General features: G+C 55.1%; 2 protein-coding genes across 3 annotated transcripts in view; one reads left to right on the plus strand and one right to left on the minus strand.

Moving 5' to 3' along the window:
- The window catches only part of NDUFS3 (NADH:ubiquinone oxidoreductase core subunit S3), a 20,879-nt gene extending 15,602 nt beyond the window's left edge, over positions 1-5,277 (minus strand). Inside the window, exon 1 of the mRNA XM_073541559.1 lies at positions 5,145-5,277. Within this exon, the coding sequence (XP_073397660.1) occupies positions 5,145-5,190 (46 nt within the window). The 5' untranslated portion in view covers positions 5,191-5,277. The remainder of the gene's footprint in view (positions 1-5,144) is intronic.
- On the plus strand, positions 5,236-18,082 carry KBTBD4 (kelch repeat and BTB domain containing 4). 2 transcript variants are annotated; one of them, XM_073541552.1, is made up of 4 exons: positions 5,236-5,370; positions 9,280-9,915; positions 12,188-12,294; positions 16,553-18,082. In XM_073541552.1, the coding sequence occupies exons 2-4, from the start codon at positions 9,309-9,311 to the stop codon at positions 17,411-17,413; spliced, it is 1,575 nt and encodes a 524-aa protein (XP_073397653.1). In that variant the 5' UTR covers positions 5,236-5,370; positions 9,280-9,308; the 3' UTR covers positions 17,414-18,082. The 2 variants fall into 2 exon arrangements, with proteins under 2 accessions (XP_073397653.1, XP_073397654.1); XM_073541553.1 differs by lacking the exon at positions 5,236-5,370 and adding an exon at positions 8,739-8,889.
- Positions 18,083-18,514: the final 432 nt, after the last annotated feature.

Here is an 18,514-nt window from a genome sequence, read left to right on the forward strand (position 1 = left end):
GACCTCCATGTCGCTGCCCTGGTCTGAACTGTCACCAGATGCGACAGTCAGGTCACAACAGTCATCTCTCTCCCCGCTCCCTCGCTGCGGACCCACCACAGGGCCCGAGCCGGGGTGGGTAGCGGGTTCCACACAGCGGGACAGAGGGGCCCCGGGAAGAGGAGCAAAAACCAGTTGTTCCTCCACGCCTTCAGAGGCCTTACGCCTGCGCCTCCTGTTTCTTCTCCTCCCGGTTGCCTCATCCTCCGGGCAGACTTCATCCCCAAACAACAGCGTGCCAAACCGTGCTGGGGATTCCGTCTGCCGTACTTGTTTAAGGATGAGGCAGCCCCCCTCAGAACTACTCCCGCTCCCTCCATCCTCCCCCTCGCTCCCGCTTTCCTCCGCGTTACTGGAGTCCAGCGGGAGGGCCACCTGCTCGGGGGCTATCCCGCTGCATGTTACCTGGCTCACGCTGGTGTCCGCCAGGTCTTCAGGTGGAGGTGGCCCGGATGTGGTGTGGGTGCCATCTTGCTCTTCCTCCTCCTCGCTTTCCTCCACCTGGATGGGGACTCCTGACCCCCCCAGGAGACCCACCGGCCATGGCCCTGAACCGGTCCTCGTTCTGCAGCTTCTCCTGGAAGGGGCCGCTGCCGGCCATGATGGTACTTCGCCGGTCCTCCAGGGCCCGAATCTCCCCTTTCAGCTGCTTGACCGTGGCGGTGACCTCCGCTCTCTTTGAGGCAGGGAGCCTGTTTTTACTGATGACCCAGGCTCCCTCCAACTCCCCCCGGAGTCTCCTGAGCTGCTTGCCGGCCTCCTCATACTCGGAGAGGTGGGCATGAATGCGGGAGGCGTAGGTGGTAGCTGGCTCTCCCGCAACCTTGGAGCCCCAGACGTTAAGGGGGGGCCCCGCCTCACCTCTGCCGGCTGCTGCACCTCCGGGGGAAGGGCCCGCCACAGCCTTCACTTCGGGGGTCCCGGACCCTGGAGCCTTGCGGCCCCCTGGGGTCCGCTTTTTCCCCATCCCTGGGACTGGCTGGCTGTGCCTTGGGCCTCCTGGTGGTGGATGAGGCCCCCCACCCCCAGCTGGCTTGCCGAAGGGTGGGAGCCAGGGGCACAGCCCCGGCGCTCAGTCCCAGGTAGAGTCCTCTTTCCTGGGAAGGGGGCAGATGGAAAGTCCTTGCAGGAAAAACCTCCCTTCCCAGGAGCTTAGCAAAAGCCTAGCCTGCAGAGCTCAGCCCAGACGCTCCTCCTCTTCCTGGGCGTGCCCAGAGCTGCACTCAGTATGCTGCTGGTGCAGTCACTGTGTACATACATTACATTACTGATCCTGAGTTACATCCTGTATTATACTCCAGAGCTGCACTCACTATTCTGCTGGTGCAGTCACTGTGTACATTACTGATCCTGAGTTACCTCCTGTATTATACCCCAGAGCTGCACTCACTATTCTGCTGGTGCAGTCACTGTGTACGTACATTACTGATCCTGAGTTACATCCTGTATTATACTCCAGAGCTGCACTCACTATTCTGCTGGTGCAGTCACTGTGTACATTACTGATCCTGAGTTACCTCCTGTATTATACCCCAGAGCTGCACTCACTATTCTGCTGGTGCAGTCACTGTGTACGTACATTACTGATCCTGAGTTACATCCTGTATTATACTCCAGAGCTGCACTCACTATTCTGCTGGTGCAGTCACTGTGTACATACATTACTGATCCTGAGTTACATCCTGTATTATACCCCAGAGCTGCACTCACTATTCTGCTGGTGGAGTCACTGTGTACATACATTACATTACTGATCCTGAGTTACCTCCTGTATTATACTCCAGAGCTGCACTCACTATTCTGCTGGTGCAGTCACTGTGTACATACATTACTGATCCTGAGTTACCTCCTGTATTATACCCCAGAGCTGCACTCACTATTCTGCTGGTGCAGTCACTGTGTACATACATTACATTACTGATCCAGAGTTACCTCCTGTATTATACTCCAGAGCTGCACTCACTATTCTGCTGGTGCAGTCACTGTGTACATACATTACTGATCCTGAGTTACCTCCTGTATTATACCCCAGAGCTGCACTCACTATTCTGCTGGTGCAGTCACTGTGTACATACATTACATTACTGACCCTGAGTTACATCCTGTATTATACTCCAGAGCTGCACTCACTATTCTGCTGGTGCAGTCACTGTGTACATACATTACATTACTGACCCTGAGTTACATCCTGTATTATACTCCAGAGCTGCACTCACTATTCTGCTGGTGCAGTCACTGTGTACATACATTACTGATCCCGAGTTACATCCTGTATTATACTCCAGAGCTGCACTCACTATTCTGCTGGTGCAGTCACTGTGTACATACATTACATTACTGACCCTGAGTTACATCCTGTATTATACTCCAGAGCTGCACTCACTATTCTGCTGGTGCAGTCACTGTGTACATACATTACTGATCCTGAGTTACATCCTGTATTATACCCCAGAGCTGCACTCACTATTCTGCTGTTGCAGTCACTGTGTACATACATTACATTACTGATCCTGAGTTACATCCTGCACTATACTCCAGAGCTGCACTCACTATTCTGCTGGTGCAGTCACTGTGTACATACATTACTGATCCTGAGTTATATCCTGTATTATACTCCAGAGCTGCACTCACTATTCTGCTGGTGCAGTCACTGTGTACATACATTACATTACTGATCCTGAGTTACATCCTGTATTATACTCCAGAGCTGCACTCACTATTCTGCTGGTGCAGTCACTGTGTACATACATTACATTACTGATCCTGAGTTACCTCCTGTATTATACCCCAGAGCTGCACTCACTATTCTGCTGTTGCAGTCACTGTGTACATACATTACTGATCCTGAGTTACATCCTGCACTATACTCCAGAGCTGCACTCACTATTCTGCTGGTGCAATCACTGTGTACATACATTACTGATCCTGAGTTATATCCTGTATTATACTCCAGAGCTGCACTCACTATTCTGCTGGTGCAGTCACTGTGTACATACATTACATTACTGATCCTGAGTTACATCCTGTATTATACTCCAGAGCTGCACTCACTATTCTGCTGGTGCAGTCACTGTGTACATACATTACATTACTGATCCTGAGTTACATCCTGTATTATACTCCAGAGCTGCACTCACTATTCTGCTGGTGCAGTCACTGTGTATGTACATTACTGATCCTGAGTTACATCCTGTATTATACCCCAGAGCTGCACTCACTATTCTGCTGGTGCACTCACTGTGTACATACATTACATTACTGATCCTGAGTTACATCCTGTATTATACTCCAGAGCTGCACTCACTATTCTGCTGGTGCAGTCACTGTGTACATACATTACATTACTGATCCTGAGTTACCTCCTGTATTATACTCCAGAGCTGCACTCACTATTCTGCTGGTGCAGTCACTGTGTACATACATTACTGATCCTGAGTTACATCCTGTATTATACTCCAGAGCTGCACTCACTATTCTGCTGGTGCACTCACTGTGTACATACATTACATTACTGATCCTGAGTTACATCCTGTATTATACTCCAGAGCTGCACTCACTATTCTGCTGGTGCAGTCACTGTGTACATACATTACTGATCCTGAGTTACATCCTGTATTATACTCCAGAGCTGCACTCACTATTCTGCTGTTGCACTCACTGTGTACATACATTACATTACTGATCCTGAGTTACATCCTGCACTATACTCCAGAGCTGCACTCACTATTCTGCTGGTGCAGTCACTGTGTACATACATTACTGATCCTGAGTTATATCCTGTATTATACTCCAGAGCTGCACTCACTATTCTGCTGGTGCAGTCACTGTGTACATACATTACATTACTGATCCTGAGTTACATCCTGTATTATACTCCAGAGCTGCACTCACTATTCTGCTGGTGCAGTCACTGTGTACATACATTACATTACTGATCCTGAGTTACCTCCTGTATTATACCCCAGAGCTGCACTCACTATTCTGCTGTTGCAGTCACTGTGTACATACATTACATTACTGATCCTGAGTTACATCCTGCACTATACTCCAGAGCTGCACTCACTATTCTGCTGTTGCACTCACTGTGTACATACATTACATTACTGATCCTGAGTTACATCCTGCACTATACTCCAGAGCTGCACTCACTATTCTGCTGTTGCACTCACTGTGTACATACATTACATTACTGATCCTGAGTTACCTCCTGTATTATACCCCAGAGCTGCACTCACTATTCTGCTGTTGCAGTCACTGTGTACATACATTACATTACTGATCCTGAGTTACATCCTGCACTATACTCCAGAGCTGCACTCACTATTCTGCTGTTGCACTCACTGTGTACATACATTACATTACTGATCCTGAGTTACATCCTGCACTATACTCCAGAGCTGCACTCACTATTCTGCTGGTGCAGTCACTGTGTACATACATTACTGATCCTGAGTTATATCCTGTATTATACTCCAGAGCTGCACTCACTATTCTGCTGGTGCAGTCACTGTGTACATACATTACATTACTGATCCTGAGTTACATCCTGTATTATACTCCAGAGCTGCACTCACTATTCTGCTGGTGCAGTCACTGTGTACATACATTACATTACTGATCCTGAGTTACATCCTGTATTATACCCCAGAGCTGCACTCACTATTCTGCTGTTGCAGTCACTGTGTACATACATTACATTACTGATCCTGAGTTACATCCTGTATTATACTCCAGAGCTGCACTCACTATTCTGCTGGTGCAGTCACTGTGTACATACATTACATTACTGATCCTGAGTTACATCCTGTATTATACCCCAGAGCTGCACTCACTATTCTGCTGGTGCAGTCACTGTGTACATACAATACATTACTGATCCTGAGTTACATCCTGTATTATACTCCAGAGCTGCACTCACTATTCTGCTGGTGCAGTCACTGTGTACATACATTACATTACTGATCCTGAGTTACCTCCTGTATTATACTCCAGAGCTGCACTCACTATTCTGCTGGTGCAGTCACTGTGTATATACATTACATTACTGATCCTGACTTTCCAGTGAGCCGCCAGTGCTGAGACTTGTAGTACTACGCTGCCCTCACCTCCCCGGAGCAGACCCCGCTGCGCCGCCCGCACTGCAGTCAGCATCTTTCCACCTGACGGACAGACAAGGGCACACGAAATAGAGCGGAAGTCACTACAGCCTCTCCGGTCCTCCCAGTAAAGCGTTCCTGATAACTTCCGGTGTAGATTCCAGCGCTCTGGGTTCCTGACCTAGAACGTTCCGGTGTCAGACTGCGTGGGAAGGCTCGGGGAGCTCCGGGGCCGGTGAGTGATGGCTGCTGGGAGCTGACGCTGCTGAATCCCGTCCCGCGGTCTGTCGGTGCCTTCCTGACGCGTTCACAGCACGTTTCTCGGCTTTTTCCTCCATGAACCCTGGCGTATGACGTCACCCGACTACAATCCCCGTCACTCTCCCTTGTGACTCTTCTTTGTTGTTTTTCCTTCCATACTTTGTAGTCGGCGCGGTGTGACCCCGGCGGGTAATGCTGGGCGTGGGCAGTGTCAGTGCTGCCAGGTACCTGTGGCATGGCGGCTGTGCCCTGGAGAGACGGTCACTGGCTCAGTGTAGTGCTCCGTCCATGGCTGGGTCACCTCTCCGGCCATGTATTTGGGGGTTTTACACCCCAGGGGCTCTGGCACCCGCCGACTCGTCCTTGGGGCGCCTGGTATTGTGCCCCCGTCACATATGAGGGACAAAACCATAACCACCACCCCCAGCGTGCAGCGACCCTGACCCCCCCCAGCGTGCAGCGACCCTGACCCCCCCCAGCGTGCAGCGACCCTGACCCCCCCAGCGTGCAGCGACCCTGACCCCCCCAGCGTGCAGCGACCCTGACCCCCCCAGCGTGCAGCGACCCTGACCCCCCCCAGCGTGCAGCGACCCTGACCCCCCCAGCGTGCAGCGACCCTGACCCCCCCAGCGTGCAGCGACCCTGACCCCCCCAGCGTGCAGCGACCCTGACCCCCCCAGCGTGCAGCGACCCTGACCCCCCCAGCGTGCAGCGACCCTGACCCCCCCCAGTGTGCAGCGACCCTGACCCCCCCCAGCGTGCAGCGACCCTGACCCCCCCCAGCGTGCAGCGACCCTGACCCCCCCAGCGTGCAGCGACCCTGACCCCCCCAGCGTGCAGCGACCCTGACCCCCCCCAGCGTGCAGCGACCCTGACCCCCCCCAGCGTGCAGCGACCCTGACCCCCCCCAGCGTGCAGCGACCCTGACCCCCCCCAGCGTGCAGCGACCCTGACCCCCCCCAGCGTGCAGCGACCCTGACCCCCCCAGCGTGCAGCGACCCTGACCCCCCCCAGCGTGCAGCGACCCTGACCCCCCCCAGCGTGCAGCGACCCTGACCCCCCCCAGCGTGCAGCGACCCTGACCCCCCCAGCGTGCAGCGACCCTGACCCCCCCCAGCGTGCAGCGACCCTGACCCCCCCCAGCGTGCAGCGACCCTGACCCCCCCAGCGTGCAGCGACCCTGACCCCCCCAGCGTGCAGCGACCCTGACCCCCCCAGCGTGCAGCGACCCTGACCCCCCCAGCGTGCAGCGACCCTGACCCCCCCAGCGTGCAGCGACCCTGACCCCCCCAGCGTGCAGCGACCCTGACCCCCCCCAGCGTGCAGCGACCCTGACCCCCCCCAGCGTGCAGCGACCCTGACCCCCCCCAGCGTGCAGCGACCCTGACCCCCCCAGCGTGCAGCGACCCTGACCCCCCCAGCGTGCAGCGACCCTGACCCCCCCCAGCGTGCAGCGACCCTGACCCCCCCCAGCGTGCAGCGACCCTGACCCCCCCCAGCGTGCAGCGACCCTGACCCCCCCCAGCGTGCAGCGACCCTGACCCCCCCCAGCGTGCAGCGACCCTGACCCCCCCCAGCGTGCAGCGACCCTGACCCCCCCCAGCGTGCAGCGACCCTGACCCCCCCCAGCGTGCAGCGACCCTGACCCCCCCCAGCGTGCAGCGACCCTGACCCCCCCCAGCGTGCAGCGACCCTGACCCCCCCCAGCGTGCAGCGACCCTGACCCCCCCCAGCGTGCAGCGACCCTGACCCCCCCCAGCGTGCAGCGACCCTGACCCCCCCCAGCGTGCAGCGACCCTGACCCCCCCCCAGCGTGCAGCGACCCTGACCCCCCCCAGCGTGCAGCGACCCTGACCCCCCCCAGCGTGCAGCGACCCTGACCCCCCCCAGCGTGCAGCGACCCTGACCCCCCCCAGCGTGCAGCGACCCTGACCCCCCCCAGCGTGCAGCGACCCTGACCCCCCCCAGCGTGCAGCGACCCTGACCCCCCCCAGCGTGCAGCGACCCTGACCCCCCCCAGCGTGCAGCGACCCTGACCCCCCCCAGCGTGCAGCGACCCTGACCCCCCCCAGCGTGCAGCGACCCTGACCCCCCCCAGCGTGCAGCGACCCTGACCCCCCCCAGCGTGCAGCGACCCTGACCCCCCCCAGCGTGCAGCGACCCTGACCCCCCCCAGCGTGCAGCGACCCTGACCCCCCCCAGCGTGCAGCGACCCTGACCCCCCCCCAGCGTGCAGCGACCCTGACCCCCCCCAGCGTGCAGCGACCCTGACCCCCCCCAGCGTGCAGCGACCCTGACCCCCCCCAGCGTGCAGCGACCCTGACCCCCCCCAGCGTGCAGCGACCCTGACCCCCCCCAGCGTGCAGCGACCCTGACCCCCCCCAGCGTGCAGCGACCCTGACCCCCCCCAGCGTGCAGCGACCCTGACCCCCCCCAGCGTGCAGCGACCCTGACCCCCCCCAGCGTGCAGCGACCCTGACCCCCCCCAGCGTGCAGCGACCCTGACCCCCCCCAGCGTGCAGCGACCCTGACCCCCCCCAGCGTGCAGCGACCCTGACCCCCCCCAGCGTGCAGCGACCCTGACCCCCCCCAGCGTGCAGCGACCCTGACCCCCCCCAGCGTGCAGCGACCCTGACCCCCCCCAGCGTGCAGCGACCCTGACCCCCCCCAGCGTGCAGCGACCCTGACCCCCCCCAGCGTGCAGCGACCCTGACCCCCCCCAGCGTGCAGCGACCCTGACCCCCCCCAGCGTGCAGCGACCCTGACCCCCCCCAGCGTGCAGCGACCCTGACCCCCCCCAGCGTGCAGCGACCCTGACCCCCCCCAGCGTGCAGCGACCCTGACCCCCCCCAGCGTGCAGCGACCCTGACCCCCCCCAGGGTGCAGCGACCCTGACCCCCCCCAGCGTGCAGCGACCCTGACCCCCCCCAGCGTGCAGCGACCCTGACCCCCCCCAGCGTGCAGCGACCCTGACCCCCCCCAGCGTGCAGCGACCCTGACCCCCCCCAGCGTGCAGCGACCCTGACCCCCCCCAGCGTGCAGCGACCCTGACCCCCCCCAGCGTGCAGCGACCCTGACCCCCCCCAGCGTGCAGCGACCCTGACCCCCCCCCAGCGTGCAGCGACCCTGACCCCCTTGCTGGGCGAGCCACAGGCCGTGCATGGAATTAAAGGGATTGTCCAGACGTGATCTGACATCGGTGGGCACTAGCACCCGGACATGGTGCGCCGACGCCGTGCAGACCGCTGGAAGGGTGTGACGCCTGAAGCCCCCACCATGTCGGATTCTGATGACGGCGTGCCCCTTACGGACTCCTGTCAGGCGCAGTATTCCTTGTGTCTGACATCAGGCGCCTCAGTAGTGCAGCCTCAGGCTTCCAGCCTGTTAAGGAGAATCTCTCAATACGATCTCTTTTGGTCACACCTGGATTTTTTTGTGGCCCCCAAGTGTCAAACCTTTGTCCTGACTGTCTGGGGGCTGATTGCCGCGATGGGTAGGTACTAGTGATGCACCACACCGTCATCCATTGGACCCCCTATATCCGCACAATTGGGCTCTCCTGACCCCGGCCTGTGCACAGTCAGGAGCTGATGGGCTGCAGATGTGCTTTAGGTTTTGGGGAGAGTGAGACCGTAAATCTCATAAAGTACAAAGCAGGGAATCCTTCAGGGTCTCCCCCTTTCTGGGGTGTAAGTGCAGGGACCCGGCTCCACCTCCTGGACTCCTGCCTTCTGTGCTCACCGGGTGGAGGTGCGCTGTAAATCTACTCCGTCCATTCAGACTTGTGTAAATGTTTCTCGCGCCGTCATTGACACCTGGTTGATCACTGCGACTCGTAGATTCCATCACTAAGCCTTGTTTTTGCGTCTGCTTTGCTTCCCAGGCACTTGCATCTCAGGCGTATTGTAGACCATGGACCCTTCTTCAGATGAAGCGGCGTCTCAGAACCTGGCCGGCACCTCTGAGGAGAATTACTTTGTGACGTACACGTTTACGGATCGCTCCCACAGCAGCCGGGTGGCTCAGAGCATCATGAAGCTGTGCATGGAGGAGCAGCTGTTTGCGGACGTCACCATCCTGGTGGAGGGGAAGGAGTTCCAGTTGCACCGGCTGGTTCTGTCGGCCCAGAGCTGCTTCTTTCGCTCCATGTTTGCGTCCAATCTAAAGGAGGGACGTAACCGCGTGATCCAGCTGCAGGACGTCAGCGCCCGCGTGTTCCAGTTACTGGTGGATTACATCTATCATGGGACTGTGAAGCTGCGGCTGGAGGAGTTGCAGGAGACCTACGAGGTGGCGGACATGTACCAACTGATCTCTTTGTTTGAAGAATGCTCTCGCTTCCTGGTGCGGACGGTGCAGGTGAAGAACTGTCTGCAGATCATGTGGTTGGCGGATCAGCACAGCGACACCTCCCTTTACACTGCGGCGAAACACTGCGCCAAAACCCACCTGTCACAGCTGTGTGATAGCGAGGAGTTCCTGAACCTGCCACTGCGATTACTCACAGACATCCTAGCAGGTGAGTGACTGCGCTCAGCCTGATCCCTAAGGGCTCATACTCATCTGCGAAGAAAACGGACGAGTGCAATCTGATAAAAAAAAAATCTGATTGCACTCGGACCAATGTTAATCTATGAGTCACAGCGAGGCACTTATGGATGCGCCTTTCTGGGGCGGCTGGGAGCTGATGTTTTACGTCTGGGAGGGGGTCAATATCCATGGCTCCTTGCTAGCCTATTAATATTAGCCTGCATCTTTCTGCCTAGCCTTTGCTGGTTATTAATTGTAGTGGGACCCTGCTCCCTTTTTTTTTTTTTTTTTATTTATATATAGGGGTCCTCTATTTTAATACCCATTGAAGGCTAAGATACAGTTGTGAGCCGAAATTAATAGGAACCTCCATGGGTATTACCGCCATTCCCGGGCTATAAATACCTGCTCCTAGCTGTTGGCTTTCCCTCTGCTGGTTAACAAAATTACACAGGACCCCACAACATTTTTTTTTTTTTCAGAAGAATAATCATTTATTAAAAACTCACAGTAAAATGCACAAGCACTGTAAATGACAGTAATTCTCTATGTAGATCTCATGTTAAACTCGCATTGCAATCGGATGCTAGGTGTGAAAAATTGTGTGGCGCTTGCATGTCACTAGTCCTACTTTTCTGGATGAAAATCATACCCTTTTTTTTTCCACTGTGATGGGTCACTGTGCAGTCGCTGCAAACATATAATTCTCAACGTGCCCCAACAACCAGGTGCATGCTGGGAATTGTAGTTTCCCCAATCTCAGGGATGATTGCGGTATAGGCAAAAAGTGACCTGTCCTGAGGCTGAAAACTGAATCGCTGCACTAAGTGATCTGCGGTCTCTCAACTCCCCCCTATACTGCTGCTTCATTAGGGGCATGTGCACACAATACACACAAGCTTATCCACTGTGGAATTTCCAGACAGGAGAATCCCAGGACGTCCATTTTGGGTATCCATCGTCTTCCACCCCAGTGCATTCACGTAATGCCCCCCTCCCACACCCCATACTCTTTATGCGTGCATGTAGCACTTTCAAAGACAAGTCCTGCAATATCTTTACATGGCCGGTCCAATCCTCAATTACTGGGAAATCAGGATTTGAATTGATATGCAAATGAGGCTGAAGGACTCTGGTAGATCTGAAGCTTCTGTCACTCCAGCTCTATTTTCTGCCTACTACCGCCACCTCCTTCTTAATTGATGGCTCCTCTTCCTGAAGTCACAGAGCATTGAGGATGTCAGCAAGCAGGAGGAGGCAGTGCTGGGTGAGGCTTAGAGCTGAAGTGACAGAGGCTTCAGATCTACAGTAGCTCTTCAGCCTCATTTGCATATCAAGTTAAACGGTGATTTCTCATTAATAAAGGAATGGACTGGACATGTAAATGTATTGCTCGACTTGTCTTTAAGAGGACTACATCTGCATATAAGTAGTTTAATGGGGGACATCCTGCTCACAGATTCCCTTTTAAAGGGAGCCTGACAGCTGATGCATGCTGCCCGATCCACGTGCACGCTGTCAGAATTCTCCAGTGCCTGCAGCGATCATGTGACCGCAGATATGCGATATGCATACTTCTGGCCACATTCCAACTAGACTTGCCTCACTTAGTTCACTTCACTTGCACCGAGCGAGGCCGCACACGTCTAGTTGGAATGTGGCCGGGATTATACATTATCGCACAGCTGCAGTCACATGACCGCCTGGCCGCGCGCGCTGTGAGGCTTCACAAGTCTGTAGTCGTATAGAGTGACTTATAGACTATTGTGCTTGACCTGGACATCCCCTCTAAGTCCCCTATGGAGAGAAAAAAAAGTCAACTACTATTCCCCAGCTAAGGATAAAGAAATATATATTATATTTTATATCTCGGCCTCCATAAAAGTCCGATCAATTGAGATACAAAATAGAGTACTCTGAAGGGGAAGTGTAAAGAACCGGCACAGAAAAGCCAGAAGTCTCAGAAAATGCTGACACAAACCAATTTTTTTTTTTTCCTATAGAAAGTACACCTTTTTTTTTTTTTTTTTCACCTTCTGAAATGGTAAAATAAAACGTGTATGTGGCTGGTTAATCGCAATTGCGCTGAGCTGGAGAAACAATAATAATAATAATAATAGGGCATAAAAAGGAAGTTTCCGTTCACTGACGGAGTCGGAGTTCTTATAAAGTGTGAGCTGTTCCCTTCCGCTCGCTGTAAATTCCCATCGTCCACAATGTCATCCTGTCAGGTTCTTCCTGATTCTTCTTCTTCCCACCAGACGGCGTTCCCTGTTCTCAGAATCCGAGCGCGGCCATAAAGAGCTGGATCCACTACAATAAGGAGGAACGGGAGGGATTCTCCGAGGTGCTGATCTCCAGCCTGAAGGTAGGAACAGTCCGCAGGGGAATCGCTGCAACACTACGGTTTACTTTTTGCTACATTTCAATAACGCCCATCCTCGCTGGTGCAGAGCAGCGCAGCTGTGATAGAAAGGGCTCGGGACACGCAGAGCATCGCAGCTGTGATAGAAAGGGCTCGGGACACGCAGAGCATCGCAGCTGTGATAGAAAGGGCTCGGGACACGCAGAGCATCGCAGCTGTGATAGAAAGGGCTCGGGACACGCAGAGCAACGCAGCTGTGATAGAAAGGGGTAAAAACACGCGGCACATCGCAGCTGTGATAGAAAGGGCTCGGGACACACGGAGCAACGTAGCTGTGATAGAAAGGGCTCGGGACACGCAGAGCATCGCAGCTGTGATAGAAAGGGCTCGGGACACGCAGAGCATCGCAGCTGTGATAGAAAGGGCTCGGGACACGCAGAGCATCGCAGCTGTGATAGAAAGGGCTCGGGACACGCAGAGCATCGCAGCTGTGATAGAAAGGGCTCGGGACACACGGAGCAGCGCAGCTGTGATAGAAAGGGCTCGGGACACACGGAGCAGCGCAGCTGTGATAGAAAGGGCTCGGGACACGCAGAGCATCGCAGCTGTGATAGAAAGGGCTCGGGACACGCAGAGCATCGCAGCTGTGATAGAAAGGGCTCGGGACACACGGAGCAGCGCAGCTGTGATAGAAAGGGCTCGGGACACACGGAGCAACGCAGCTGTGATAGAAAGGGCTCGGGACACACGGAGCAACGCAGCTGTGATAGAAAGGGCTCAGGACACGCAGAGCATCGCAGCTGTGATAGAAAGGGCTCGGGACACGCAGAGCATCGCAGCTGTGATAGAAAGGGCTCGGGACACGCAGAGCATCGCAGCTGTGATAGAAAGGGCTCGGGACACGCAGAGCAACGCAGCTGTGATAGAAAGGGGTAAAAACACGCGGCGCATCGCAGCTGTGATAGAAAGGGCTCAGGACACGCAGAGCATCGCAGCTGTGATAGAAAGGGCTCGGGACACGCAGAGCATCGCAGCTGTGATAGAAAGGGCTTGGGACACGCAGAGCATCGCAGCTGTGATAGAAAGGGCTCGGGACACGCAGAGCATCGCAGCTGTGATAGAAAGGGCTCGGGACACGCAGAGCATCGCAGCTGTGATAGAAAGGGCTCGGGACACGCAGAGCATCGCAGCTGTGATAGAAAGGGCTCGGGACACGCAGAGCATCGCAGCTGTGATAGAAAGGGCTCGGGACACGCGGAGCATCGCAGCTGTGATAGAAAGGGCTCGGGACACACGGAGCAGCGCAGCTGTGATAGAAAGGGCTCGGGACACACGGAGCAACGCAGCTGTGATAGAAAGGGCTCGGGACACACGGAGCAACGCAGCTGTGATAGAAAGGGCTCAGGACACGCAGAGCATCGCAGCTGTGATAGAAAGGGCTCGGGACACGCAGAGCATCGCAGCTGTGATAGAAAGGGCTCGGGACACGCAGAGCAACGCAGCTGTGATAGAAAGGGGTAAAAACACGCGGCACATCGCAGCTGTGATAGAAAGGGCTCAGGACACGCAGAGCATCGCAGCTGTGATAGAAAGGGCTCGGGACACGCAGAGCATCGCAGCTGTGATAGAAAGGGCTCGGGACACGCAGAGCATCGCAGCTGTGATAGAAAGGGCTCGGGACACGCAGAGCATCGCAGCTGTGATAGAAAGGGCTCGGGACACACGGAGCAGCGCAGCTGTGATAGAAAGGGCTCGGGACACACGGAGCAGCGCAGCTGTGATAGAAAGGGCTCGGGACACGCAGAGCATCGCAGCTGTGATAGAAAGGGCTCGGGACACACAGAGCATCGCAGCTGTGATAGAAAGGGCTCGGGACACACGGAGCAGCGCAGCTGTGATAGAAAGGGCTCGGGACACACGGAGCAACGCAGCTGTGATAGAAAGGGCTCGGGACACACGGAGCAACGCAGCTGTGATAGAAAGGGCTCAGGACACGCAGAGCATCGCAGCTGTGATAGAAAGGGCTCGGGACACGCAGAGCATCGCAGCTGTGATAGAAAGGGCTCGGGACACGCAGAGCATCGCAGCTGTGATAGAAAGGGCTCGGGACACGCAGAGCAACGCAGCTGTGATAGAAAGGGGTAAAAACACGCGGCGCATCGCAGCTGTGATAGAAAGGGCTCAGGACACGCAGAGCATCGCAGCTGTGATAGAAAGGGCTCGGGACACGCAGAGCATCGCAGCTGTGATAGAAAGGGCTCGGGACACGCAGAGCATCGCAGCTGTGATAGAAAGGGCTCGGGACACGCAGAGCATCGCAGCTGTGATAGAAAGGGCTCGGGACACGCAGAGCATCGCAGCTGTGATAGAAAGGGCTCGGGACACGCAGAGCATCGCAGCTGTGATAGAAAGGGCTCGGGACACGCAGAGCATCGCAGCTGTGATAGAAAGGGCTCGGGACACGCAGAGCATCGCAGCTGTGATAGAAAGGGCTCGGGACACGCAGAGCATCGCAGCTGTGATAGAAAGGGGTCGGGACGCGCAGAGCATCGCAGCTGTGATAGAAAGGGCTCGGGACACGCAGAGCAACGCAGCTGTGATAGAAAGGGCTCGGGACACGCAGAGCAACGCAGCTGTGATAGAAAGGGGTAAAAACACGCTGCGCATCGCAGCTGTGATAGAAAGGGCTCGGGACACACGGAGCAACGCAGCTGTGATAGAAAGGGCTCGGGACACGCAGAGCATCGCAGCTGTGATAGAAAGGGCTCGGGACACGCAGAGCATCGCAGCTGTGATAGAAAGGGCTCGGGACACGCAGAGCATCGCAGCTGTGATAGAAAGGGCTCGGGACACGCAGAGCATCGCAGCTGTGATAGAAAGGGCTCGGGACACGCAGAGCATCGCAGCTGTGATAGAAAGGGCTCGGGACACGCAGAGCATCGCAGCTGTGATAGAAAGGGCTCGGGACGCGCAGAGCATCGCAGCTGTGATAGAAAGGGGTCGGGACGCGCAGAGCATCGCAGCTGTGATAGAAAGGGGTCGGGACGCGCAGAGCATCGCAGCTCACTGTCTGTGGAGCTGCAGACCGGTCTCATTGCCTGTGGAAAGCTGCTACAATGGACACCTGATCAGACGTGGAGCGATGGATAAAGGTGCCCGTTCTGGTGAATCCGATTCTTCTTCAGGTGGAGCTCGGGTGCGGCGCTTCCCTGTGCAAGGTGTGGGAACACCTGGGTATGTACAGATCCGCACGGCCTCACATAATGTAGTGGGTTCTCATGGCGTCCGACATCATATCCAGTAGCCACAATCCGCCTTGTGCTTCTTTTCATTTTTCATCTCCTCCTTTACACTTGGTGACGTCGTTGGCAGTGATTTCCGTACATAGCGCCATGTTCTTCTGCTAGGATCATTTTCACATCGATTTCCTGGGACTTCTCTCCTGGACAGAGAAGCGAGTGGATTTGCAGGACCCTAGTCCAGCGGCCATGTCAGTCATCAATGGCTGTCGTAAGAGGGAGCCCTGTTAGCCACCTTCTTCCTGCCCGTATGCCCCACTCCGCTTCGGATTTGTAGGTACGGCACAATGTCATGGTGGTGGCATGACGGCCATATGATGTAGCGCCAGGATGGCTAATCAAAAGAAGGATCGGGGATGCAGGTAGGAGGTGGATTCACAGGGCTCCCGTCCGTCGGCCATGGAGCACTGGCATGGCCGCTAGATGGAGGTCCGGCAAATTGACTGGCTCCGCTATAGTAGGTGGTAAATGTAACCTCCATATAATGAAAAGCAAAACTGATGCTCTGCGCGTTGTGACTAATTTCTGTATTAGTTGCACTGCTCTGCGCGTTGTGACTCCTTTCTATCTTGGTTGCGATGCTCTGGGCGTTGACACCTTTCCTATAGTACCTGCGATGCTCTGCGTGTTCTGACACCTTTCTATGATCGCTCGCAGTACATGTGTCACCGTCGCTCGTTTACCATATCTCCAAGGAGAAACGTTGCCCCTTAGACCTCAGAGGCCGCTCATACAGCTGAATTGGGTCTGTTGCCTTGCACTGAGGAGGGGCAAACGCCCCGAAACACTTGTCTGCATACAGATTCTGTACAAAAAGCCAAAAACGCATGCTAATTAATTTGATGCATCTTTTAAGCGTTTCTGCAGCGTCTGATCCGGCTCAAACGCTGCGGAAACGCTTAACAAAACGCATCGTGGGCACACAGCCTTAATTGTTTCCATGTGTATTTTATGTCTTTAAGGAAATCGGGGAAAACGTGCACATCTATCTGATCGGGAAGGAGGAATCTCGCACGCACTCCCTTGCCGTCTCTCTCCATTGTGCGCAGGACGATTCTATAAGTGTAAGCGGACAGAACAGTCTGTGCCACCAGATCACTGCCGCGTGCAAACATGGTGCCGATCTCTACGTGGTAGGAGGGTCCATACCTCGTCGAATGTGGAAGTGTAATATGGAGACCATGGACTGGGAGCGATGCGCACCACTACCCCGGGACCGTCTGCAGCATACGCTGGTGTCCGTGCCCGGCAAGGATGCCATCTACTCCCTGGGGGGTAAGACCCTGCAGGACTCGCTCTCTAACGTGGTGATTTACTACCGAGTACCGGACAATGTCTGGACAGAGACTAGTCAGCTGGAGGTCTCCATCTCCGGGGCGGCGGGGGTGAACCTGAACGGGCTTATCTACCTAATGGGAGGCGAGGAGAACGATCTGGACTTCTTCACCAAACCCTCCCGTGTCATCCAGTGTTTCGATACCACCACAGAGAAGTGCCACGTCAAACCCTACCTGCTGCCGTTTGCGGGTCGAATGCACGCGGCCGTTCACAAGGACCTGGTGTTCATCGTAGCGGAGGGGGACTCGCTGGTGTGTTATAACCCGTTGCTGGACAGCTTCACCCGGCTGTGCCTGCCCGAGGTCTGGAGCTCACGGCCGGCGCTCTGGAAAATCGCCAGCTGCAACGGCTGCATCTACGTGTTTCGGGACCAATACAAGAAAGGGGACGCCAACACCTTCAAGTTAAACCCCGCCACCTCAGTGGTGACCGTCACCAGCGGCATTCGCTTTCTGCTTACCAATCTGCAGTTTTTATTGGCATGATGACTTGGGGAAAGCTGGAGACGTCGCTCGTTGATTCGGTTCTTGGATCTGAAATATATGAAAATCTGGTCATAAAGAAGAAAGCTGGATGGGACCGCCAGCCTGAAATGGTGGCATTGGTGAAGCGTACTGAACCTGCCCATGTCCTCTGCCGTCTTCTGGCCACTGCTAAATCTATGCTTAGATACTTGTGTTTAGAGCCCCGTCAAGACAAACCAGCCCCATCCACATCCAAAAATATTGATTGTGGTGATACATCATAGTCTCCAATTGGTGGAGACGTCGGGATGCTGAAAAAAGGCAGAAACCTTCGGCTGGGCGCAGTTCCCCTCCGGCTCCACTAGGCGGCACATGGTTAGCGCGTGTGGACTTTCTGTAGGCCGCAGACATGAGCAGAGCCCATCACATCCTCCGCTGGTCACTTCTGCCTTTTTCTGCAATCATTGGGGTCCTGGCACCCGAGTCCCCCGTAAAAACGTCTTGACAATTGGCACCGATGTATCTGACTGCTCCTCGTTACCAGCAGCCATTTATGCCCGTCTGACAGTGACGCTCCATAGGGGAAATGCCAGAAGAAATATGAACTATTGTTTAGATCGGGATTTTGTGTTAAGTTTAATGTTTTTTTTTTTAATATCACAATCCATATTAAAAAAGCAAAATCTGAAATCTTTGAAATATTTTGCCCACTGGGACTATTCCTGTTTTCAAGAAATCCACATGTACATGATCTGCAATAAACAAACAGATCCTGTGCTTTGTATTGAGGCATCTAATGAGCGTGTGCAAAGGTCATTATACAGGAGGAGGTGAGCTGTGACATCATCTATTGTGAATAGTGGATCCTGTTAACACTTACGGTATATATACAGTAGATATCAGTCATTGTACAGGAGGAGGAGGTGAGCTGTGATATCACCTATTGTGAATGGTGGATTGTGTGTTACCTACTGTATATAGCGGTGTGATCAGTCATTGTACTGGAGGAGGAGGTGAGCTATGATATCACCTATTATGAATGGTGGATCCTGTGTTACCTACTATATATAGAGGTGTTATCAGTCATTGTACAGGAGGAGGAGGTGAGCTGTGACATCATCT

Source organism: Dendrobates tinctorius, unplaced genomic scaffold, assembly GCF_039654945.1.
Source record: "Dendrobates tinctorius isolate UK_male_01 unplaced genomic scaffold, ASM3965494v1 ptg000124l, whole genome shotgun sequence".
Taxonomy (NCBI): domain Eukaryota; kingdom Metazoa; phylum Chordata; class Amphibia; order Anura; family Dendrobatidae; genus Dendrobates; species Dendrobates tinctorius.